The sequence below is a fragment of the Nematolebias whitei genome, chromosome 19, assembly GCF_014905685.2.
Source record: "Nematolebias whitei isolate Nwh7 chromosome 19, NemWhi1, whole genome shotgun sequence".
Taxonomy (NCBI): domain Eukaryota; kingdom Metazoa; phylum Chordata; class Actinopteri; order Cyprinodontiformes; family Rivulidae; genus Nematolebias; species Nematolebias whitei.
Window position 1 is genome coordinate 31597500 of NC_056516.1, and position 26180 is coordinate 31623679.

General features: G+C 39.5%; 2 protein-coding genes across 2 annotated transcripts in view; one reads left to right on the top strand and one right to left on the bottom strand.

Annotated features, from left to right (window-relative positions):
- Positions 1-780: 780 nt before the first annotated feature.
- On the bottom strand, positions 781-13534 carry LOC119425946 (zinc transporter 2-like). Its single transcript, XM_037693502.1, has 9 exons — positions 13462-13534; positions 6901-7059; positions 6302-6448; positions 4135-4288; positions 3800-3969; positions 3613-3725; positions 3237-3342; positions 3013-3147; positions 781-926 (listed from the first exon to the last, which is right to left on the bottom strand). The coding sequence occupies exons 1-9, from the start codon at positions 13532-13534 to the stop codon at positions 781-783; spliced, it is 1203 nt and encodes a 400-aa protein (XP_037549430.1).
- A 6060-nt stretch (positions 13535-19594) lies between these two features.
- med30 (mediator complex subunit 30) overlaps positions 19595-26180 on the top strand; it is a 43046-nt gene continuing 36460 nt past the window's right edge. The window contains exons 1-3 of the mRNA XM_037693555.1: positions 19595-19669; positions 20134-20404; positions 23973-24131. Coding sequence (XP_037549483.1) covers positions 20225-20404; positions 23973-24131 — 339 coding nt within the window. The 5' untranslated portion in view covers positions 19595-19669; positions 20134-20224. The remainder of the gene's footprint in view (positions 19670-20133; positions 20405-23972; positions 24132-26180) is intronic.

The window sequence follows — 26180 nt, forward strand, 5'->3', positions numbered from 1 at the left end:
ATATATATATATATATATATATATATATATATATATATATATATATAAAGGTGTTTTAAACCTTTCCCCACACTCTTACAATATTCTAAACAATGTTTCCAAAATGTAAACGCTTTAAAAGAGCACAGCATGATCTCCACTCTCTCTACCTCCGGCTGCTCTCTACCTCCGGCTGCTCTCTGCCAGCGCTCTCGGCCACGCCCTTTTCTCTGCTGCAGAGCGGAGATATGACACACTGCAGGAGGAGGCTTCTCCTACAGCTGTGGGCTGCACACGGGTGCAGCAGGTGCTAAATAATTGTAATTAATTTATTTTAAATAAAAATTTCATGCCGATCGTGTGACTCATCCATCAATGAGCCAGTTGTGTGTCATGTCCAATCTTATTTTGAAAAACCGCGAAGTAGCGAGGGACTACTGTATTCTCATTATTAAATCTTAAACTTTGTGAATTTGCATTAAGTCACTCCAGTCTTTAAAATGAATTGTTTACATCGTGTTCCAAATCCAAATCAAAGCTCTTTGTAACCAACTGGACCGCACGTCAGAACAATTAACATGTTTAGTTGACTATTTTTTACCCCAGGGTTCAAAATGCCAAAAGTAAAGAACCACAAGAAAACTGAAATCAGCTTTAATGTGAAAGGGTGAAACATTTTAGGAAAAAAAGACCATTAAACCACAATTGGAGGAAACCATCGTGGTCACATTTTCAAATACAGATGCTTGAAGAGCTCAAATAGGTCTGATCAAGATCTGATGAGGACTTCCAGCTGGCTTTCTACTTCTGGGGGGTTTCACACAACGTGCAGCCGGGCTTCAGGTCCGCTTGCCGCTCCATCTGGATGGTAACGGAGTGGAAGTTGAAGGAGGAGAAACAAGCCTGGGTCATTTCTCTCAGGACGGTCTGAGCATCAACGGAGTCATCTGAGGAGACAGAAAAACTTGGCTGAGGCACAAAACATAACTAGCGATTAACATTGATTTGAATTTAATTATGATGGTTAGGAAGCAACATACATGATTCAGCCACGTAGTGCAGAAGCAATAAACATATTAAGTGTCACAGATGTGATTTAGTGCAATGTTATTATCAAGAGTTTAGTAATCTGACAGCTTGTGGTAATAACCGTCTTTGAATCTTCATGCGCTATGACAGACTCCTGTATCGTCTGCTTGAGGGTAGTAGATGGAAGAGTCCTTGTGCTGGGTGGGTGTGGTCCTTAATGATGCTGTGTGCTTTACGCAGACATCTGCTATGGTAGATGTCCTGGATGGTGTGGAGACTGCAACCAGTGATGTCCTCTGCTGTGCACCACCCTCTGTAGGGTTTTCCGGCTCTGACTAGCGCAGTTCCCGTACCACCCTGTGATGCAGCCCGTCAGCAGGCTCTCAATGATGCACCTGTAAAAGTTGGTGAGAATGCTGGTGTTTGTACCAAACTTCCTTAATCTTCTTTGGAAGTAGAGTCTTTGTCAGGATTTCTTGACCACAGTGTCTGTATGTAAAGTCCAGGAAACATCCTCAGTAATGTGAACACTGATGAACTTGAAGCTGCTGACTTGTTCCACCTCAGCGTTGTTTTTCTAGATGGTGGAGTGCTGGCCTCCATGCCGTTTCCTGAAGTCCACTAACATCGCCTTCATTTTGCTGACATTTAGAGAGAGGTTATTTTCTTGACACTAACTTGTCAGTGATTTCACCTCATCTCTGTAGGCACTCTCATCGTTGTTGGTGATGAGGCCCAAGATGGTGGTGACATCAGCATACTTGAAGATGATGTTTGAGCTGTGCCTGCCGGTACAGTCATGCATGAATAGAGAGTACAAGAGTGGACTGAGGACACAGCCCTGAGGTGTACCGGTGCTGAGGACTAGTGTAGAGGAGAGGTGACTGCTGAATCTCATTGCCTGTGGTCTGGTGGTGAGGAAGTCCAGTATCCAGCAGCAGATGGACTTCTCCAGGCCCAGTGTGGTGAGAGTGGAGACCAGTTTGGAGGAGATTATGGTGTTGAATGCTGAGCTGTAGTCAAAATTGTAGTCAGTTTAGCAAACCGTTGCTACATTTAACTTCTAGCTATCTTTACATTAGTTCAGTTTCAGTTTATTTATATAGCGCCAAGTCACAATAGAAGTCGTGTCAGGGCACTGAACAGAAACATTCATATATAGAATAAATCAGAAACGTTCATATTTAAAAATAATAATTTAACATTATTTATCTGAGGAGCAGACCGCTTTGAGTTTAACGCCATCGACAGTGGAAAGGAAAAAACACCCTCATGAGGAAGAAAGTTGCTTTTATGTACCATTTGCTACTTTTAGCTTTTGCCTAGCCTTTTGCCATATAGGTACTATTCCGTTATTTTAGCTAGTGTTTTGCTGCTTCCAGCTAACATTTAGCAACTTTGAGCTTTTTGCCACATCTAGATAACTTTTACTACATTTAACTTTCACCTAGTGTTTTGCTACTTAGCATTCAGCTTGCATATGCCTACTTTTAGCTTGTAGATAGCGTTCTGATTTATGTAGCTTTTACAACTGTTTCAGCTTCTTTAGCATCACAGTTTTTCTTAACAGAAAATGTAATTCTTCGTGTTGTTCTTCTATTCTTATAAGGTATTCATGAGCTTCAGAAGCTCATCTGATCAACTTTTGGAGGCTGAGATGGTAGGGTAGCTGACTTGGGACCAGAAAGTTGCAGTTCAACTCCCCGCCATGCCCACATGTCGTGGTGTTAGGGTTAGGGTGCAAGACACCTAATACCTAACTGTTCTCCGGGCGCTTACATAGCTGATGAGTTAAATGCAGAGAACAAATTTCTTCATTGTATGGGAACATGCAATGATGACGACACATATCACACTTTTTACAAACTTGTTTCTTTGCTGAGCTTCTTCTAACTCCAGACTCGTTTATGAATCAGGTTTATAAGAGGCACCAGATTCAAATGTTGCATCACTCAGTGGTTGAATAATGTTCAAGTCAGCAGAGAAAACCCGTCACTTTCCCACCTATAGCAACGTGTGCAGAGAGCACGGCCTGGTTCATGGTGAGGGCCCAGATGTAAAGGTTGTGGACCGCCGTGACCCCCTCTACCGCTAACAAACGGTCTCGCACCTCGCTGTACTTCACCCCCGACGGAGTGCCTGCAACGGAGACATATAAGAGAAGAACAAGTGAAAGTTTGAGAAATCCTTTAAGCTTTTGTAAAGATAAAACAAAATCACAGCCTCACCCTCCATCAGGATGAGAAAGAGGTCTCTCATGATGGTGAAGGTGGTGCACAAGACCAGTATGGAGAACAGGAAGGTGCAGATCGGGTCGGCCATCTTATATTCTGGCTGGAAGGGAGAACACAATGCAGGAATAAGGTGCACAACTTATTTTATTAGAAAAGTAATTACTTCAAAGAAATCCTCTTAAATGCAGCTGCAGAGAACAATCAGGGATTTTGGAATTTTAGCTGAAAGAAACTTGAATCTGTTACTGAGAAGAAAAATAATCAACACATTTTATTTTAAAACCCATAAACCTTTAGAAATAAAGTGTTTCTGCAACTCATAGCGCATCTTTTATGTTTCTGAGTACAGATACAGAAACGGAGACGTTACCTTGAAGAAGATGATGATGGCACTAACTAGCACACTGACACTTTGCAGGAGATCTCCCATCACATGAACAAAAGCTGCTCGCACACTTGCATTGGCCTGCTGAGCCCTCTTACCTGACATTAAAGAAACAGAAATAATGTTAATATGGTGTTTATTTGAAACCATCTCCCAATATAATGGAACAAACCATGATCTGCATGACTTTGCTCCATGTTTATTCTCTCTCCGTTTGATAAAATGCCATTTGAATTCTGCTGCTTCTTCATTTTTCCTTTCTCGTTAGCATGACTGTGTCCATGTGAACTCAGCCCACCGTGACTGTGGCCGTGGCCCGACTGATGAAGGATGAACGCCATTCTGTTAAAAAAGAAGTTATCACTAACTTAACACCACTTTGAGATACGAGGCCCTTTCACCAGAAACACTTAAGGGTCATCAACTTCTATATGATAACTGAATAATGCCACCCTCGGTGTTCCAATAAATACCTGTATAAATAATAGATGTGTATGTTTTACTCACATAATATTGGCCGTCACTGCACAACCTGAGGTAATGAGCATAATATAGCCCTCGATGGTGTAGTTATTATTGATGAAGCGCTCCACAGCCAAATAGACCAACACTCCTGTGACCACCCAGATGGTAAAAACTGACAGGAGCGCACCCAGGATTTCTGAAAATATATGGACAATTAGATTAAAAAATAGCTGGAAAGGTCCGAGCGCCACTTCGTCCTAAGACAGGCGTCGTCGTCAAAATCCCCATCAACGGTGAGGGAGAAGAAACAAGTTTCAAACTTGGAGCCTCTCCATCCACAGGGCAAAAGGAAAGCTCTTTTATGTACAGTCAACTTAATAAAAACATGCGTTCACACTGTTTTGCCTCAAAATGCAGAAATAAAGGGCAAATTCAGCCCCAGCTTCATAAACCAAACCAAAGAAATTATGGGGGAGGAGCTCCGACTGACGGAGTTAAACACTCCGCCCCTCTTAAAACTGCATCCAGCAGAGGTATGGCACACATACAAAGTACAAATAACAAATTTTGCTGGGCAATTAATTGTCTCGGAAATTATTGCGATAAACGATAATATCGTATGAAAGGTGACAATAATTAGTAATTATTGTCAGACGGAGGTTTTTCCCCGAGGTCGGCCTGTTAGCTTAGCTTCTCAGCTTAGCTGCTTTTGATGATCCAAAAACCCTATTTTGGACGCTTAAAACTGATTTTAAAAAGAAAAGAGAAAGGGAGGGGTCAGTGAAGAGCACCGGAGTTGAGGCTTTTGTCATCCATTGTCCAGTAGAAAGAGACACGAAGAAACGATAAAGCCGATAAATGAAAACGAGGTTGATAATTTTCATTTATCATGCGATTAATTAATTTATTGTTTATCACGACAGGCCTAGTTAGCACAGTAATTTATAGAAAATCTAGGTCTCATTTACGTTTGCGATTCTTCTATTCTTCTAAAAGTTGCCCGTTTCTCCAAGTTTTCATGCAGCCAATCAAAATAGTTTGCATTCTTGTTTTAAAGTGATGGGGGTTTTCTTTGGAGATGGGGTTAAAACTTACTTGGGACCATAGCACTGTTGGCTAGTTTTTCACCACACAAGCACAACGTTGGTGTCATTGCATCCCCAGTGAAAGTAAATCCATATGAAATACAGCTTTCACTGTATTGCCTTGCACAAGAGACTTTGCTCAAGGTCACCGTCTTTGCTTTCTTTTGACCTCCATTCATAGTAGGGCCTTCATCTGGGCCAGAATTTTATCCGGGGCCCAGTTCGGACTTTACATTTTTCCTTTTCAAAAACTTCTCCATCACTGTCACCGTAGTCCCGATAGCCACAATGCCACTGTCACTGCCGCCTGTCGCATCCATGCATCACTAATTCTCTCAAAGTACAAGGCCATTAGCTACCTGCTGCCACCTACTGATATGGAAGAGTATTACATGATTACTCTGCCAGTCTCTAGACAACACAGACACTCGACAATAGCATTATTTGCAGATAATAATTAATTCATTTTCAAAAATTGTTTTTTAGACCAATTATGTGAAATCGAATAATTTCCCATGACACATCTGACGATCTCTCACGGCACACTAGTGTGCCGTGGCACAGTGGTTGAAAAACACTGGGATAGAGAACCATGGCACCTTCCAGCACACAAAGACCTCTTGACTCAGGCTCATGGCCACATCCCCCACACATGTGTGTTGTACCCTCCCTCAAAGAACATTGTTTATATTCATGAACTCCAGTTCAGAATAACACCGAGATCTTTAAATAAAGCAATAAAGCAATTACAGTATGTGGAATCTGTTAATCTATCTGTTAATAAAACTTGTAAACAGTGGAGAGCAACAAGAGGTGTTTGTATGACAAGAAGTTATATTGTATAATTGTACTTGAAATGTTCTTAGACAAGCCACTTGCCACACTGGCATGAAGTTACTGAGAAGCTAGATGTGAGAGTTTAACATTTAATTTATTATTTTGGATTTAGGCATACTGTTAATCCCCTATTAGTTAGCTTTATAGCAAGTTAGCTCAGTTTAGCTAATGAGCAGATGATAGGTAGTTTAAGTTTATTAATAATAAAACTTTCAATACATGTTCTGTAAGTAAATCCAGGGGAATTACACTAGTCACTGTCAGATACATCTCGTGGTTCTGTATACCTGCACGGTGCCAGCCATAGCTTAACTTTTGTGTGGCAGGTTTTGAGGAGAGCCAGAGGGAAAACAAGCTGATGATGAAGCTGATTAGGTCTGCCAGCAGGTGAGCAGCATCTGTCATCAATGCAAGGCTTCCCGCCAAATGTCCACCTGCAGAAAGAAAAATAAATGAACAACCATTTTATTAAAATCAAATGATTTGATAACTGCTGATATGGCAGGTTACAATTCAGGGGCAAAAGTGGGCCCCTGAAGGGTTTGAAGTTATTGCTGAGGGAGAAATGATAGTGACAGAAAAGGAAGCGGGTGAAGATGGCTAGACCTCATTCAGGTCTATCACTTAATTCCATTTGAGCAATCAGATTGCATCGTAAAGCAAATAGACCGATTATTGCAAGAGTGTTTTGAAGAACATGTTTAAACGGTCAGGTGTGAGCACCATCAGTCAGATCTGAGCACTTGCAACCAGATCGCCCAAAATGGATATCAAGTTCAAGGTATGAACGGGGCCTTAAAGCAGAAAGCAGATAGAAAGTGAAAGTAGACCAAAAATTGTCAGGACCTGAAGAAAAGATGACAAAAGACAAGACTTGTGAACGTACCAACAATCTCTCCCACCATGAAAAGCAGGCAGACGCTAGAAACCACATATAACCTCCGTCTGGCAACTTTCTTCTCCGTCTCTCGTTCCTCTTGCCCACGGCTGTTGTCATGGCAATGCTTGACATCATTTTGCAACTCCTCATGGTTTGGCACACTGCACATATAAAACAAAACACACAATTTGTGCAGTGAATATACAAACCCAACCAAGTTGGAGACAACGTTAACTAGTGCCATATATTCAACTTATTTTTTAACCAAAACCTATTTAGAAAAATGAAAACATTTGCCTCAAATTCCTTCCAAATGTTATTTTGATAACTTTTTAAATGACAGGAGAAGTTAAATATGAAACTTAAATGGTGTAGCAATTATGCAGGTGAATGAAGGAAGAAGGGAGAAACTTGGTTTCCTTATTTTGTGCTCGTTGAAGCGGTGCATCAGCTGGTCCTTTATTGACCAGCAACAACTTAATTAACATATTCACCCTTTAATCACCAGAACTCAGTCACTGCAGTAGAATCCATTAATTACAGGTTCTATACCATAACAAATTAATATTCATCCAAATGAAGAGACCAAAGTTGTCTTCGAATTTTTATTACAAAAATAATTAATCAAACTAAGAATCAACAACAATAATAAACAATCAAACAACATAAATGATAAAGGATAATAGTTTCTAGAATAACTGCTTTTAAAAGTAGTAAATCAATAATGAAAAATCTAAGCAATAATTAATCAGTTGAGGATTTTCTACTCTGTCTCTCGCTCAAGGCGGACACTCATGCTCTCCCTCCCCCTGTTCTCCTCTTCCTCCTGCTCTGCTCTCTGTGTGTTAGAAGCTCCTGGTAAACATCTCCTGAACGAAAAATACGATTATGGATCTGGTGAGATGGACTTTCAATGCAATCGACAAAATCATTTCAACAAAATGACCGGGTCCTGGAGAACCCTCTTGTCTGACTGAGACTCACACTGCAGGGTACGTCAGAGATCCGTTTGGGGAGTTTGTCAGCTGATGTGTGTCTCAGTTCTGTCTCAGGAGGACGCTGAAGACGTTTATATATTTGGATTATGATAGCAGGGGTTCTGCTCTTTGGCATCAGCGGGGCTCTGTTTTATTAACTTTTGAAGAAGACTTCAGCAACAGTTTCAGCTATGACAAAGCTTCTGAGTCAGTGTGAAGGTTTGGTTCATGCTATGAGTACTCAACATCAGCTGATTTATGAGCTAAACCGTAAGATGGAGGCGATTTGTGAGAATCGCAGACCACCTGCGGCTTCTAGGACTCATCAGCATGTTGGGATCGACCTTGAAGAAGGCTCATAGCTCGGAGTAGTGGAGTGGAATATCAATAAATTTGGTCATTTTGGACGGGAAAGTTCCAGCAGGACTCAAGGCTGACAAGAAAAAACAGTCTGCCTGAAGAAAAATCAACAATTGTGGCTTATCTGAATCTGACTCCCCTGTTTGGCCTCGGATATGAGCCGACTATCAAATTTCTCCTGGGACATGGATAAAAAGCTTCATATATCACCCCCCAAGAACTTCTGTGCAGGCTTATCAGAACTGCCGGCTGAACAACAACATCAGAACTGTGGCCTATCTGAAAGTGCTCAAGGACAAATCTCAATGTCTTGACATCAAATGCATATGTAATCGTGTCTATAAATTTGCTTTCTGTTAGAAATTTTTTTTGATACAATCGTGTCCTGATAGGACAAGATGTGAAGAGATGTTTTTTGTAATACCACTATCCATCCTCATGGTTCTTACCCTTTTTCTATCCAAAAGTATTCTGATAAGGAATAAGGGGCTGCGCATTTTAGCAGCAGCAACGTGCACTCCGCCCATCTTTTGGACAACTGCACAAACGTAATTTCACTGTTTCCCGGTACAATGATGATAAAGCTTATTCAGATTCTGACTAATTCTCTTTTATCGAAGGCAAAATTAACTCTTTGAGCAGGAATTATTTTGGCTTTCATACACGCACAAATTTAGACAAAGTTTCACTATTTTTGATAAATAGTTTGCTTTGGATTTTGGTTGAGAGAAGTTGTTTAACATGACCAGATCAAGTCATTTATTATCACTGCAAGCCAGGACATGACTTATCAAGTTGCTCAGCTAAAAATGGCATAATCAGACCCAAAGGTGCGTTGTCATCAGGTTTCTGCTCCTTACCGGGTCAGTTTGAGGGCACAGGTTCATTCATCTTTACGGGGTTCTGCTGGTGGATCAGACCCAGGAAACACCACAAAGAGTACTAGCTAGGAACTGCCCAATGTAGCTGGAAGTCTGTGACAGCTTCAGCGGTCGGTGAGAAGAACAGCTGATGCGGGCGATCGGCCGCATGCTTCAGCCGGCTTAAATTTCAAGCCGACAATGTGAGTCTTGCAGTGTTTCAAATGTTTCATCTTCGGTAGTTACTTAAACTTCTATTTTTTTCTAACAAAACTGTAATTGAGCAACATGTTTATTCTCTCAGAAATAAACGAGAATGGACCAAGACGGACTACATCAGGATCGGGGACCAAAGAAGAACTGCTTGTGTGTCGCACAACGAGACTTTGTGTGAACCATGAGCTCTCAGAAGTGTTTTGGCAAACTCTTGGGAACATTATGACTCCCCTCTGAAGACAACAGCTTCCAGCTCAAAGAACCAACAACAGGTGTCTCTGAAGGAAAAGTTGTTTTCTGAAAAACAGGACAGACACGTTAAAAAAACCCCACATATTTTGCATGATTTCATTATGATTGACAACAACATTATTCATGTTCACACCTGTTATAATCATATAAAACAAACTTCATTAATGATTTGTTTTTTTCATTCTTAAAAGCATAGAAGAAAAGGACTGTGCTGACTGATCCAAGGACAGTGAATGTGTGAAAACATCAGAAATTATTCAAGTTTAGAGCAACTTTAAATAAAACAGTTCAAGGCAAGTCTGGAAGACAACCCAAAGTCCAGGGGTCATAAAAAGTGGAGTGCATCTTCATGCTTCAATGGATAAAAAGTCAATAAGACAGAAATGGACGCAGGTGGATGGCTTGTAGCGATGATTCAGATCATTAAAGAAATGCATCTGATTGAGAACAACAATACAAGTGCTGGTCAAAAAATTAGAATATCATGAAAACATTGATTTATTTCAGTAATTCCATTCAAAACGTGAAACTTGTATATTATATTCATTCATTACACACAGACTGATGTATTTCAAATGTTTATTTATTTTAATGTTGATGATTATAACTGACAACTAATGAAAACCCCAAATTCAGTATCAGAAAATTAGAATATTGTGAAAAGGTTCAATATTGAAGACACCTGGTGCCACACTCTAATCAGCTAATTAACTCAAAACACTTGCAAAGGTCTTTAAATGGTCTCTCAGTCTAGTTCTGTAGGCTACACAATCATGAGGAAGACCGCTGACTTGACAGTTGTCTGAAAAACGACCATTGACACCTTGCACAAGGAGGGCAAGACACAAAAGGTCATTGCTAAAAAGGCTGGCAGTTCACAGAGCTCTGTGTCCAAGCACATTAATAGAGAGGTGAAGGGAAGGAAACAATATGGTAGAAAAAAAGTGTACAAGCAAAAGAGATAACTGCACCCTGGAGAGGATGGTGAAACAAAATCCATTCCAAAATGTGGGGGAGATTCAAAAAGATTGGACTGCAGCTGAAGTCAGTGCTTCAAGAACCACCACGCACAGATGTATGCAAGACTTGGGTTTCAGCTGTCGCATTCCTTGTGTCAAGCCACTCTTGAACAAGAGACAGCGTCAGAAGCATCTCGCCTGGGCTAAAGACAAAAAGGACAGGACTACTGCTGAGTGGTCCAAAGTTATGTTCTCTGATGAAAGTCAGTTTTGCATTTCCTTTGGAAGTCAAGGTCCCAAGTTTTAGAGCACTTCATGCTTCCTGCTGCTGACCAACTTTATGGAGATGCAGATTTCATTTTCCAACAGAACTCGGCACCTGCACACAGTGGCAAAGCTACCAGTACCTGGTTTAAGGACCATGGTATCCCTGTTCTTAATTGTCCAGCAAATTGGCTGTCTGCAACGACGAGAAGCTCAACGGACTGCTGGGAGAAGTGGCCATCGCTCTGGGAAGAGTTCTGCCCGGCATTCGGGAGGTCCTACAGCCCTGGGGAACTGAGAGGCCAGCCAGGTCTGGGTGGACGGATCAGACGGCATCTGCAGCCAGTTTCTTAGGATCCACTGTGGGATGGACCTTTACAAGAGATCCTTCCTGCCTACAGCCATCAGCATCTATAACATCTCTCAATGAAATGAGGATAACGAGTTACAACAAATAATAATTTCCCTTTGGGATTAATAAAGTATTTTTGAATTGAATTGAAACTCGCCTGATCTTAACCCCACAGAAAATCTATGGATATTGTGAAGAGGAAGATGCGATACACCAGACCCAACAATTCAGAAGAGCTCAAGGCCACGATCAGAGCAACCTGGTCTCTCGTAACACCTGAGCAGTTCCACAGACTGATCGACTCCATGCCACGCCGCGTTGCTGCTGTAATCCAGGCAAAAGGAACAACAACCAAGTATTGAGTGCTGTACATGCTCATACTTTTCATGTTCATACTTTTCAGTTGGACAGCATTTCTAAAAATCCCTTTAAAAAAATGGTCAAGTAATATTCTAATTTTCTGAGATACTGAATTTGGGGTTTTCGTTAGTTGTCAGAGTCATTAACATTAAAATAAACATATCAGTTTCTGTGTAATGAATGAATATAATATACAAGTTTCACTTTTTGAATGGAATTACTGAAATAAATACACTTTTTTATGATATTCTAATTTTATGACCAGCACCTGTATAACTCTGGAAATACAGAAATGCAGCGACACTAAGGACTAAAGAAAGCTGCACTGGGACACTGAAGTTTGACAAATGTCCCATTAAGTTCCTTTTACTGGTAATGTTTAAAACATCAATTGAAATAAGTTAGTAGACCACAGAGAGCAGTAATCTCAGATGTAAAAAAAAAAAAACTCAAAGAAAACTAAGATTTTATTTTGAATACAGAGATTTTTAAATTAATTAGAATCAAAACCAGCTATTTCTGGGAGTAAGACATTTGTTTTATTTAGATTAGACTTCTAATTTTGATTCACACCTGATATGAGATGCATCACAAACAATGATGAGTCCAGCTACAGGCAAGAGGTGGAACACCTGGAGAGCTGGTGCAAAGAGAATAACCTTCACATCAATGTGAAGAAGACAAAGGAGATGATTGTGGACTTCAGAAGGAACAAAAACAGCTACACCCCCCTGAACATAAGAGGATCTGTGGTGGAAGTGGTCTCCAGCTACAAGTACTTGGGTGTACACATGAATGACAACCTCAGCTGGAGCAACAACACCACCAGCCTGATCAAGAAAGCTCATCAGAGACTCTACTTCCTCAGACGGCTGAGGCGAGCTGGTCTGGGAAGCTCAGTCCTCACCTCCTTCTACAGGTGTGCAGTGGAGATCATCCTGTGCTCGAGCATCAACGTGTGGCATGGAGGCTGCACAGCTGCAGAAAGAAAAGCTTTGCAGAGAGTGGTGAAGGCTGCACAGAAGTCTGTTGGAGTCAGACTCCCCACCATCACAGACATCTACACCTCCAGATGCAGGAAGAGGGCCACCTGCATCATGAAGGACCCCACTCACCCAGCACACACACTTTTTGCCCCACTCCCCTCAGGGGGGAGGTTAAGGAGCATTAAGTGTAGAACCAATAGACTGAGGAACAGCTTCTACCCTGAGGCTGTTAGACTCACGAATCTCTAACCAGAATAATCACTGTGAAAAACCATATCATGTTGCTGCTGATCTGTTTCATGTTGCTGCTGATCTGTTTCAATGTTGATGTGTTCATGCGTGCACATCTGCTCACAGACTCGTGTTCATGTTTGTGCTGATGTTCAATGTTTTATGTTATGAGTGCTTAGTGTATATTTAGTTGATGTTTTTCTTAATTCATATCTTAGATGTTATTACTGTTTTTCTTATACATTTTATTGTTGGATGTAACTGGGACCCTGTGTACATAATTTCGCTCCACCACATGTACCACATGAGGTGCGAATGACAATAAAGAAACTCTGACTCTGAGATAATCTAAACCCTTAAACTGCACATTTACAGGCAGCCATTTAGCAGGGAATTCTACAGTAAAACTCTCAGGAGTAATTTAGAAACGTCTAAAACAGCGTGCCTTGTTTAGTGTTAAACCCCTTTGGGTGTTTTTGAATTGTGAATTATCAGATGAGTGTCACTATAAATTAGCTGGATCATATGCAGGTTTGCAGGTATACATCAGATAAACGGGACATTCCAGAGGAATGAGAGCAAAACCAATAAAAACTGAGAAAAATGGATTAATAGAACATTTTAACTTTACTCCCCTCATATGTGCAGCTATTAATCAGTATTTTTAAAAGGGCAAAACAATCATAAATAATATAGATATTAATAAATATTATATTTTGGTTTTAAAAAAGGGCCAAAGTTTGCCTTACTCTTCAAGAGTGTATGCCTTCTTGTTTGTGTCTGTCACCAGCTGAAGTTTCTCTGGATCCTTGGCTCTGAACATCACTGAGCTCTTGAATAACAATAATTATATATATAAAATAAAAAAAAAAAACTGTTGATTCAGACCAGAGACACTTGGGCTCCCCAACCTTTGCCTTTACTTGTTAATTAAAAGATTAAGAGAGAGGAAACAAAAGGTCTTCTTTGGTTTAGTAGTGATTTTAACATAAGTGGAAGAAGCGCACCAGCACCCCCTACTGGACTGGAGTATGAACGGAACAGAACAAAACTTTACATTGTTATTATTATTAAGAGGCCTTGCAGGCCCAGAAGTGAAAACTTGAATAGCCTTCCTACTTTTATAGGAGATCGTGTTTATGGGGCACAAACATCAAATGGAGAGATGACAAAAAAAAAAAAAGGTGAGTCTTCATCTGATTAAATTTATCAGCCAGGACCTTGATCACTGACCGATGTTGAGAACAGGAAACATCCGAGGTCAGTCTCAGGTCAACCTGCTGGTCACAGGACTGGACCGTACCAGGCTCTGACACCACATTAAGATGGGCCCAGTGTTCCACTATGGAGGCCAACCTGTGTTAACCGGACACACTATCAGACCCTCCATTACACAGCTGCAGCAGCCTGGAAGGAATGGAGCAGTAAAGTTTGGAAGCTGTCATTTTCAGCCAATGAGAGGAGACCGTGTTGAAGATAAGTTGGACTGGAAGAAATGGAGACAAGAATCACTCTGCTTGTGTGAGCGTTTGAAGTGCATCTTTTCCTTTTTATCATAACCAGAGAAAAGTGCCTGTAAACCTATACGAGATGATGTAATTCTAGTTGGTCCTGTTTGAGACATATAGTAAGAGTATGCATGTTTCATCTGTGTATGCGTAATTATGACAGTAGATTATAAAAAGTTTATGCACAACAGAGCTGCGGCTTTTAGGCTCGGACGGTAGATTACCTCCTGTTGCCCTTGATTCCTTTTGACCCAGGGGTGATGGGTTTAGTGGACCAGCATTTATCTTAGTTAGGATTCTTCTTTTTGCCTTTTAATTTTTAGTAAGCAGTAGAGGAAGTAGTCTTGGGAGGATGTAGACTGAGTTATAATGCTGATTTTTTTTTATTTTTGGTTTTGCTATAAACTACACTTTTTTTGTGTGTGTGTGTTTTAAGTACACACCTTTTTTTGTATCTTTCACTTTTAATAAAATCTTTGCCTGCATGCACAAAATTGAAGTAGTGGCTCCTAGGTGATTCCCAAGTTCTGGTGAGTTACTTTTAACTTTTTCCTTCAGGGTTCCAAACTGTGGAGGATGGAATGTGACAAAGTTAAATAAATAAATACATAATATATAATAACAATTAAATCATTTAATTATTAAATACATCATTAAATAATTAAATGTACAATTAAATAATTAAATACACCATTAAATAGTTAAATGTACCTTTTAAATTATTTATTTCATGATTTATTTATTTAATTTTGTCACCTACCACCCTCCAGTGATACCATGAATTTATAACTGTCAGCCTCACTCGTCAAACTCAGTGGGCGGGACTAACTCTAACCCTGATGCCTGATTGGCTGTTCCTCACAGCAAGTGAAGACAAATCAACCACAGATAATCGATTGATCCACAGGCCAGAAAATATATTCCAAAACTTTAGGAAGCGGTAATTGTGTTTACGTGTAAACCTTTTTTCACGTGCAAGGTAAAAAAATATTGTATTAACTTGGGTAATGCTCGTGAAACACTTACGGCTTATCTAACAATTTAGGATTTCACATAATCAGCGTTAGCCCCGCCCACTGAGTTTGATGAGTGAGACTAACAGTTAAAATAATTTCATGGTGACACGAGGGTGGAATGTGACAAAATTAAATAATTGAATAAATAACGAAATAAATAATATCATGAAATCAACAATTAAATTGTATATTTAATGATGTATTTAATAATTTCATTGTTTACTTAATTATTTAATGATGTATTTAATAATTAAATGATTCATTTTATCATTGTGTTTTTATTTATTTCATTTTGTCACATTCCATCCTTCATATCACAGAGGTAGAGTACAGACAAAATCCTATGAATCCAGATGGCCTGTGGGGATCTGCAGACTCTGTTTGGACCTTAATCTCCCAGCTGTCTGGATTAATCACAGGAGAAATTACAGGTTGAGTTTTGATCAATAATCGGCATTGGTCCAAGGGGTTTAAATGGTTGTGGATTTCTAACAATTATTATTATCATCATTATTATTATTGTTGTTTTTATTATTAAGGCAATGTTTTAAAAAAAGGTAAATGAGCATTATACTTTGAGCCTCTCCATGCTAATTAAACAGCTGCATAGCACTAATCTCTCTGGAAGTGACTTGGTTCTGTTCAGAACATCACTGTGCCCCCTTCTCTGTCAGAAGACCTCCACAGAGGAACCAGAGATTCAGTTCAAGCTGCAGCATGTGGACAAATAATCCCTTCGGTTCTGATGTTCTTGTGCCAATCACTGTGTGAACTCAGCATTCACATTATTGTTTTACCTGTTTCTTAACTTTGTGCTGTTTTAGCCGCTCTTACATCGGAACGTTCAGCTACTTTTGGAGATGGATGTTGTGATATTTGTTTTGTTTTTTTAAATTAATTTGTATTATTTTAAAATTATTCAACTTTACTTACATTTTTTTCAAAGAAACACAAAACAGTATATAGACACATACCTTCATTTCCTCCAAACATTTTGCTGCTTGACATCTGCTTTAGCTTATTTCTCTTGTTTTGCTGCTTTTAGCTAGCATTTTGTTACATGTAGCTTATGTTTTACTTCTAGCTACTGTTTTTCTAAAATATATTTTTAGCTGGCCTTTGCTATATTAGCTTTAATTATTATTTTTTGTACTACAGAAAGGTTTTAGCTACGTTTTGCTTCTTTTAGCTAGTGCTGTGTTTACAGTATTTGGTCAGTGTTTTGCTACTGTTAATAAGTGCTTCGTGTTCTCATCATTATATGTTCCCATACAATGGCAAAATTAGTTCTCTGCATTTAATCCATGAGATGCACTCAGGTGCGGCGGTGGGCGGCTGTGTGGGCGCCTGGGGAGCAATAGGGGATTGGGTGTCTTGCTCAGAGACACCAAGACAAATGGGAATGGCTGGGGATTGGGCCTGGGCTTTGGGGTCCTGGGTCGGCTGCCCTGCCTCTGCCCCATCTTGGCTCCCAATTAGCTAGCCCAGCTACTTTTAATTTTTAACTAGTGTTTTGCCTTTTTTCTCCTTTAGCTATGGAGGAGGACGACTTGCTGTGGTGACCCATGACAGGAGAAGGGGGTCTCTGCAGACCAAAAGTGGGCGTTTCTGGCGAGTAGGCGTTTATGGGCGGCGAACACTGATTGGCTAACAGTATTTAATAGGCGTTTGTCGGCGGCGAACACTGATTGGCTGTGGGTAACCCTTAAAGTTACGAGGATTATTGATGAGGTAACGTTTCTTTGCGATGTTTGACAAAGAAATATGGTTTATTGTACTTATAAAGTATGTTATGTTTTCACTTATGCATTTTATTGAAGTACGTTTATTGTAGGTCACGATAGTTTCGACCGTTCTCTCGTTGTTGTCGTAACACACTGAGGTAAAGTGAGCCTCCACAGCAGCTCTCACTGTGCACGTTTACAACAACTGGGTGTTGCTTTTCAAAATAAAAGCTGAAAATAAAAGTTCTTAATACTTGAAAAATAAATATTTAAAAGCTGTGTATAACTGAAAAATATGAAAAAATAAAATAAAAGTTGTTATTAGCTGAAAAATAAATAAATAAAAGCTGCTAATTATATCTATGTCTTTCTGCCATGTCAGGGACCACTCTCACTTCAGACTGACTAGAAGACCCCAAGATGTTGCCCAACAATGTTGACCAACATCTGATGTTGACTTTCATTACTCAATAATGAGTAATAACTTATTCAATAAAAAGTCTGTAATTTGTCAGTAATAGTCAATAATTCATTCAAGAATAGATTATGGGTGTTTGGTATGGCTCAGTGGCTAAAATGGGTTGGATGTTAGAGAAATTACTTAATTTTCAATTACCTGAATGTACAAATTCCTTCATTTATAGTTAAACTTTAGGAAATCAACTTTTTTTTTCTTGTGAAAAAAATATCAAAATTAACTTTAAAATCCAATCCAGGATTAAGTAACAACTAGCAACACCCTAACTGTACTATGTTCTGTGTTTCCAACAGATGCTACGATGACTTCTAAAAATGGATGTCCCAATAAACACAATAAAAAAAATTCAATGATGCATCAAATGTTGTCTGAGTATGTTTGAAGGTAATAACAAATGTGAAATCTGGAAAACAAAGAGAATTCCTGAATCTGTCTTGTGTGCTTTGATGTGTACATAAGTTTATTGGAGGTCCTGAAACAACTTTTCTGAGAACACAAAGATTTTTATTTTACCTTTGGCCAAGATGTCCGTTTGAAATCAGGCTGCTTACTGCAAAACCAAGAGGTTTTTTAAGACGGTCTTCATTTGTATTGTTTTGTCGACTATAAGCTAAATGTAATTTCTAAAATATGGATAAATCTGATCTCATCGTGCAGCATAAGCAACTGGGTACAGGTGTGAGGGCCAAAAGTCTGGTTATGTACTGACTCCTAAATGTGCTTGTTTTCTACTGAAACATGGAGTAGGGTTGACCTTTAAAATGTGAGAAAGCTGATGAAATTAACCAGTAAACAGAAATACCTGCTCCAGTTGCAGAAATCTTACAGAAACTGACAAATCACTCATCTGTAGTGACTGCAGGTTGAACAAGACAATGTGAAGTTAAAGGAAACCTCCTTTGTCCCAAGGCCAGTTTAAGTATCATTAATATTTTTCTTTCTTTATGAATCGATTGTAACTTTGTTCACATTTTTCAACAACCAAAATGGAATTTGTTTTTTAATGTTATGGCTAGGTATTAAAAAAAACCCTAACATTTAGCTCTTCCCACTACCCAGTTATGTTGCTCTTATTTTGAAATGTAACCGGAAGTTCTGTGTTAAGAGAGTCGAAAAAAGAAGTTATGGAGACGCCGCGGCAGTATACTGGAGCAATGTCGAACCGAGACGCCGCTAATGTCGAACCGGTTAACACCATAGACATAATATGCCTGTGGTTAACACAATCTGCCAATAACGCCTTGTTTTTAGACATCATGTGTCTGTGGTTACGGCATTTTATCGTTCAGCCTTTTTTTTTCTATCGTTCAGCCTTTTTTTTTCTATCGTCCAATCAGATGTGGCCGTCCAGACACGCCCATTTTTCTATCGTCCAATCAGATGTGGCGTCCAGACACGCCCATTTTTCTATCGTCCAATCAGATCCGGCCGGCCAGAAACGCCCATTTTCCTATCGTCCAATCAGATATGACCGCCCAGATACGCCCACTTTCCTATAGTCCAATCAGATATGAGCGCCCAGATACGCCTTCCGAATTTGCCTGCAGAGACCCCTTCTTGCATGACAGTACTGTTTTGCTAAATGTTAGCTTTTAGCATGTATTTAATTTTTTTGTTTGGGTTTGAGCTAGTGTTTAGCCTTTTCAGACATGATTTCAGCTTCTTTTAGCTAGTCACTTGCTTTAGTTAACTGTTTGAGCTTCTTTAGCAGTTTTTAGCAAAGCCTTTAGTAAAAAAAAAAAAGCAAGTTCTGTATTGCATCTTTCAAATCTTTCTCAATTCTGACTTTGTGTAAAAACGGCAATTTATTGAGACACATCACCTGAATGACAAATAAATTAAAGATTTAAATATATTCCAAGGTGAACGTTTGGATTTTAATTTAATCTAGATCACGATGCCGTTATTAACCAGCAGAGGTCGCTGTCGCCTTATTTTATGTGTTTTACCTGAATACGCATGTTCTGCGCACTGATTTATTTCTTCATGGAAGTTGTTACAAACAGTTGGATGAAACGCAGTAAGCGAATTTTTTAATAAAATATAACTATAATGAGAAAAGAAATGCAATCGTATAAAGATTTTTTAAAAAAAAGTTGCGCTTCTATTCCAGACATTACTACTTCCGGGTTGAACTCTCGCGATACTTCCAGATTTATACGAGTCCCGGAGCTTGATTCTAGAATGGCGGGCTTGCTATGTCGACAAAAGAGATAAATTACAACGAAACAGGTAACATTTCGTGTTGTCTGTTAAGCTGCTAAACATAGTTTTAATGTCGGTGTGGTTTATATCGTGTCACGACGGTTGAAACGCTCAAAAAGTAGCGTGAAACTGCGCGTAGCCGTCGTTTTTAGCAAAACCACCACTTGTTCCGAGCTAATTTTAACTGGTTGCTTCAATGAAAACACCTGAAGCGGCTCAATAAAGTCCCTGAAATCATTCGGACTATTTTCACTTGTGTAAAATAAAGTTTAGGCGTGTTGGGACGGCTGGTACCGTTAAGTTGTTGGTTTGGCTAAGTTTGTTACAGCTGTGAAGGTAATTGTGCAGTTATCTTAACTATTAAATCTGAATATTAACACATAACTTAATAATATAGCTCATTTGAAGGCACAGCATTAAATATATTTGTATGTTTTCCTTTTAACAGTTCTAATTTAGTTGTTTTTCTTCCCTGTACAACTTAAATGAAGGCATGTAAAAGTGCTGATGTGGATCAGCCTGACAAGAGACCCTCCTAGACCTATATCATCTGCTCTTCCATCATCTTGACCAGCTGTCTCCATGACGACCCCTCCCCTGGTACCTTCATTTGGTGGTCAGCCACCGCAGCTTCAGCATCAGCAGCAGGCCCAGGCCGCTCGAGATGTCAACACGTCCTCCTTGTGTCGCATCGGACAGGAGACGGTCCAAGACATCGTCCTCAGGACAATGGAGATCTTCCAGCTCCTCAGGAACATGCAGGTCTGTTCGGCATTATTCTGCCTGTCAAATACACCAACACTGTCCCATTCTGTCAAGCCTTTATTCTCTATAAATATAGCAAAGTCTTAGTAAAGAGAAGTTAGCAAATAGTTAAATCTCAAGGTGATTCGCTCTAACATACTCTCAAAACAAAAGAAAAAGCGACGTTAGGTCTGATGTTAGCCTGAAAGTATTATGTAAATAGCAAACGACTTTTAAGACATCAGTTTTTAAAAAATTGTATCTGTTGGTTGACTTCATAATAGAATGGCTGCAGGAAACCTGACGGGAGGCGGGGTACATTCTGAACAGGTTCACAACACGGACACATGGAGACAAGGCAATCATCCACACATTTACTCACACCTAGGGACAATTTAGAATCACCAGTGAACCTAAAATGCATGTTTTTAGTTTGTGGGAGCCAGAAATCAGAGTAAAAGTGGAATGACAGACTCCTCAAAGCAAAAGTTTTTGGTGTTTTCTACTTGTAAATGCATTTCAGAATAGATAAAGCACATTTCTTCTGGAACTTTAAGCTCCGATGGCTCTAAGAGGATGGATTTTGAGTAAAGCTGTTTCAAACCGCCTGATGTTCACAGCTGGTAAACCCCTGTTAATAAGTTACTCATGTTCAACTTATTTCAGTCACCTTTTCTGCTTTTAGAACATTAAATTTTTCAGGTTTTATTAGAAAAAAGTCAGAACCACTGAACACAGGTGCCTACAGAGGGACGGCTTGGTCCTTAACATGGTTTTTAAAAAGTACAAAGACATGCTTGGCGTCTAATAGGCATATTTCTGCATGTTTGCCACAAAAACAAATCTTTGACACGGTTTTGTAGACTTATTTTGTTTGACAAGATTAAAGTTATACAATTAACTATAATTTTTTTTAAATTGCTTAATTTAAAGCGGTCTTTCCCACATCTTTGTATCAGAAAACTTCTGGTTAATTACAAAATATCTCGGCAGAAAAGATCTGATGATTGTCCAGTTCTAACAGTGGAGCTGTCGCGTTACTAAAGATTTGAGTCTGGGTTGTCCAACCCTGGTTGTTTCGCTGCTCCAACACACCTGATTGAACGGTTGAAAGATCTCTTCGTGTTCTTTAGAAGTCTGTTAATCACACATTGATGCAACCCAGGTGCGTTGGAGCAGAGGGACCTCTAAAACGTGCAGGTGGCCCTCAAGGATGAGGATTGTTGTACAGGTCCCCCTTTGGCGACTTATTATCTGACTATTTCAGTTGAATCTAACATTAGTTATGATGGTGTTAACTGTTAATAATCGCATCTTTCCCTGTAAATCAAACTGTTTTCCTGCTCTGAGTTGATGGACTCCATGTTTAAAATGTGCTGTAGCGTTTTCTGACTGCATTAAATCAGGATCTGCTCGTTAATGCGCTAATTGAAAAAAATGTGACAATAACTGCAGAAAAGAAGAGAACAGAATGGAAATTTATTTTTAATTTATTTTTATTTATACAGGAAATGGTTCATCCAGCTGATTTTCAGGCTGGTGACTCAAACATTTGTCCAGTATGTAAAATGATCAGCTCCGGCGACATACTGAACCCGTCAGAAACTGAGACTAGTCGACTCGTTCTTTATTCTTTGGTTCTGGTCAACGAGGCTCACGCTTTGCTCAGCTTTGTCCGCCTTGAAGACCAGGTCAGCTTGGAGTTTATCGTCCGCCTCTCCCTGCAGCGCGTTCAGATCACAGCCGAACAATCACGGAGCTTCAGCATTTACAAGCAGCGCTGCTGCCTCTTCAGATCAGACCGTCGTACTAATAAACGTTCTTCAGTCTCGGCCTGTTTGACTGTTTTCTCTCTGTCTGCTGTGCGTGCCCCGCAGGCAGGCCTGTTCGTTCTGTGTAGGATGTTTATAATCAGACATGGCCGCCCCCAGACGCCTGTCAGTCCTCTGAATAAAACAAAACACGCCTTGTTACTTTTTAACAGCCATTGTAGTTGGAAGCGAGTCAGAGAAAACTCGGCAGCTGCAGTTTTTATCTGCTCATGCAGCTGACTTTTATTGTTTCGGTCTGAATTATGATTTAATGTTGGAATTTGTTTTAACGGTTCGTTATTATTTGGAGGCAACATTTGTCTTTTAACAACAAGCCAAAGTGGTTGAGCCTGTCAGATCGTTGGAAAGGCGAAGTCGGGCGATGATGCTTTTGTGCGTCTGATTTGAACAAATGAACAATTTTTATGAAACTTTGTGTTGATAATCTTCAGATAAACGTCTACATCTCCTCGGGTGGAGCCAGCCCAAATCAAGACTGGCTGCCACAGACAACTAACTGTAGACGTTGATTTTATAGAGAGGGTCAGTTTAATTCAATCCTTCTCAAATAGGGGGGCCCGAAGCAATGCCGGGGGGGCGCATGTGACCCCGGGGAACATTTTGTGGCAGCGAGTAGTTTTTTTTTTTTTTTTTTTTTGCACCATTTACATTGTGTCAGGGCGTTCGGCAACTGTTGGCTAAAATCCGGCAACTCTCAGGCTCACTAATAATAAAGTTATGAACAAATATGTCTGTCTTGTCGTTTGGGGGGGCCATGCCTGAACCGTGTCGCTGTGACGCCTCAGCTGGTGACGCTCGTCACCCACAGCACGCATGCGACAGAATAAACTCAAAGCCAGAGCGCGTTACCTGCCCCCTCTTTCGCTTTAACAATTTATTTTTTAATTTCTTTAGTTTGTCAAAGCACAATTTATTATTATTTTTTTAAATACAGAAGTAATGTTTAATAAATGTCAGGACTCTATTCTTTATTCTTTGCTAACAAGTCCTCTGCTCTGGACGCATTTCATCCACAGCGCGCAGCAACAAAGAGTATAAAGTCAAACCGAGAGCGACGCCTGCCCCCTCTTTCCTCTTTCGCGTTGACAACAATTTTTAGTTTTATCGATTGTCAAAGCACAAGTTTGATGTTTTTTTTTTTAATTTGTTGTTAAAACAGATGTTTAACAAATGTTAGGACTTTATTCTTTGCCAACAAAATATATTTTACGTCATTAAACAACTTGTCAGGTTCTTCTCTTGTGAGCGCGTTCCCCTGGACTCCCCACCCCCCAACCAGCCCACTTGTGCTCTTTGCGACTTCTCTGCTGTTGCTGCTCTGAAGACCAAGTCCAGGTCCAGGTCTCAGCTAAACATTGAGCAGGAGCTGAGAGTTGCAGGATCATGTTTGAAATTCCACTTCGAAAAGCTGTGCACTGCAAAACGTGCTCATTAGCTGTCAATCCTGACTTCCTCATTTTGATAAAAAAATTTTAAAAAGCAGCACAAATTATTTTATTCATTTTTGAAATGTGAAATGTTTACCTTTTCCTGGAGCGGTCGTAACAGAAAACAATTGAGAAGCACTGGTTTAATTCAAGATGGCTGCCAATATTAGAGCACACTAAAGGCTATAACTTGGTCTACCAGATAGTCAGGTAAAATTAGTTGTGGTAGTAGCTGAGAGTCATACACAACGTGACGTCCTGTCAAGGTTTCATGAAAATGGCTACAACTCAGTCCTTTGCATGATTTTACTCTGCACTTCTTCCCAGTTGCCTAACGGAGTCACGTACCACCCGAACACCCATCAGGACCGGCTGGGAAAACTCCAGGAGCACCTCCGCATGCTCTCCGTGCTCTTCCGCAAGCTGCGCCTCGTCTACGACAAGTGCAACGAGAACTGCGCCGGGCTGGAGCCCATACCTCCAGAGGTGAGACGCCGAGGTCAGCCGCTCGCAACCATTTGGACAGTTTTTTAAAAACAACCGGGATTTTTACGTTAAAAAAATCTTTGAGGAGGAAAAAACTGACGTTCATGAACGTTTTATGTGATCTGAGTTAGTCATGGATTTATTCTAAAAGGTTTCGTTAAAATCCTTCAAATAATTTTTAAATTTGCTCCGAGTGAAACTTTTATATTCGCTAATTTTTCACTGCGCTGGATTCAAATCACTTAACATAAAAAAAATAATAATAATAATTTGCAGCAAAATAGTTAGTAAATGTTTTATAGCACTTTAAATAAACCAATTAAATAAAAGGTTTTTTTTTTTTTAAGTTTACTGTGGTCAAGATTTGAAGGTTTTATAGCTATTTATATTCTACATCTATAAATTAATCTTGTATCTGAAATTTCTATTTCAAAGCTGAAGCTCTTTTATTTTATGTAGAGTTAAATATTTATTAGTTATAACACACCCACACACAGGAAATTATCTTCTTTTATTCCACAAATAACATTTGACAGTGGACGTGTAATGATATTACATTCAGTGATTTTATTTTATAGGGAGCTATTTAAGCTGATTTTACTTTGGCTTTACTTGACATCTATTGTTTATTTTTAGTAAGTTCAGAAAAAATGGCAGTTTTTTTTTTAGATGGTCTTATCTTTTCTGTCCCAAAGATTTAAATTACTATTCATCAATTCACATTTTATTGTCCAGAGATTTTGGACTACAGTTTAAAAAGGATGAAACGTTTGTATCAGGCAAGAGAAAGACGATCAGAAAAATCCTAATTTTTGTTCAATAATCAGGCGTTTTGTGTTGATTATGGTTTCAACTGAAGCAAATGTTTGATTCGTGTGTTGACACAAGTGTTTAGTCACACATCAACACATCAGTCAAGTCGAACTTTATTTGTGTCGCTCATTTTCATGCATACAACACGAAACAAACTGAAACTCTTTCAAAGTACACGTGCACAATAACACAAACATCAAACATTTCAAGTCCCTCGTTTATCACAGGTGTTAGGTTCCCCATCTCCCCCCCCCCTGCATGATAAGTGTAAAACCGTGAAGTAGGGATGCTATATTTATTTTAGTATATATATAGAAACCGTTCCCACACTCTTGCAATGTTCTAAACTTTTAAACCCACATCATTTTAACAACATAAGTACAGTACTGTATATGTAGCTACTAAATTTTACTTACCAGGCTCTGCAGAATGGGAGCAGCTCTCAATGTCTTGCCCAGGGGCACTTCGACATATGACCGGTGGAATCAAACCTCCTGTCTTCTCACTTCACTGGCTCTGTATGTGTCACAGAATAGATTTAAAAATTCCTGTTGACCTTTAAATGCCTAAATGCCCTTGCACCCTCATATCTCTCCGATTCACTCCAACCTCAGAGGAGATTGGGTTTTTTTCTGTCATGGCTCCTAAACATCAGAACAATCTTCACTTCCTGTTTTTAAATCTCTTTTAAACACATTTTTTTTCCCATTTAACATTTATTCCAGTGAGAGTTGTTCAGTATTTTATTGCTTCATATTGTTCTGGTGTTTTTTTTTAACCCACGCCTTTGTCCAGTTTCTAGTTGTTGTTCAGCACTTTGTTGCAACTTGTTTTTAAATGTGCTTTATAAATAAAGTTGACTCCGAGTCTCGTGGGACGACTGCTCAAACCACTGAGCCACTGTCGTCCCATACTTACAGCTTCGTGAGCTGTGCACTCAGAAGTAGGAGTGCAAATCTCTCTGCGTCTGGCGATTCGATTCAAAATCGATTTTTCGATTCAGAAACTATTTTTCTATTGACACGGTCCTAAATTTTGTTTCAACTGTTTAACTGACGAGCTGAAAATATGAAACAACAATGTAAACAAATAGAAGATTTATTTAAAACAATAATTTTAGGTTCTTTACTGTATCAAATCTTTTTGCATCTGTATTATGAAATTCTTTATCAAAAGGGCTCGTGAACGGTCGGCACAGATATTCAGACCAGAGGGAAAAAATAAAACACAGAGGCT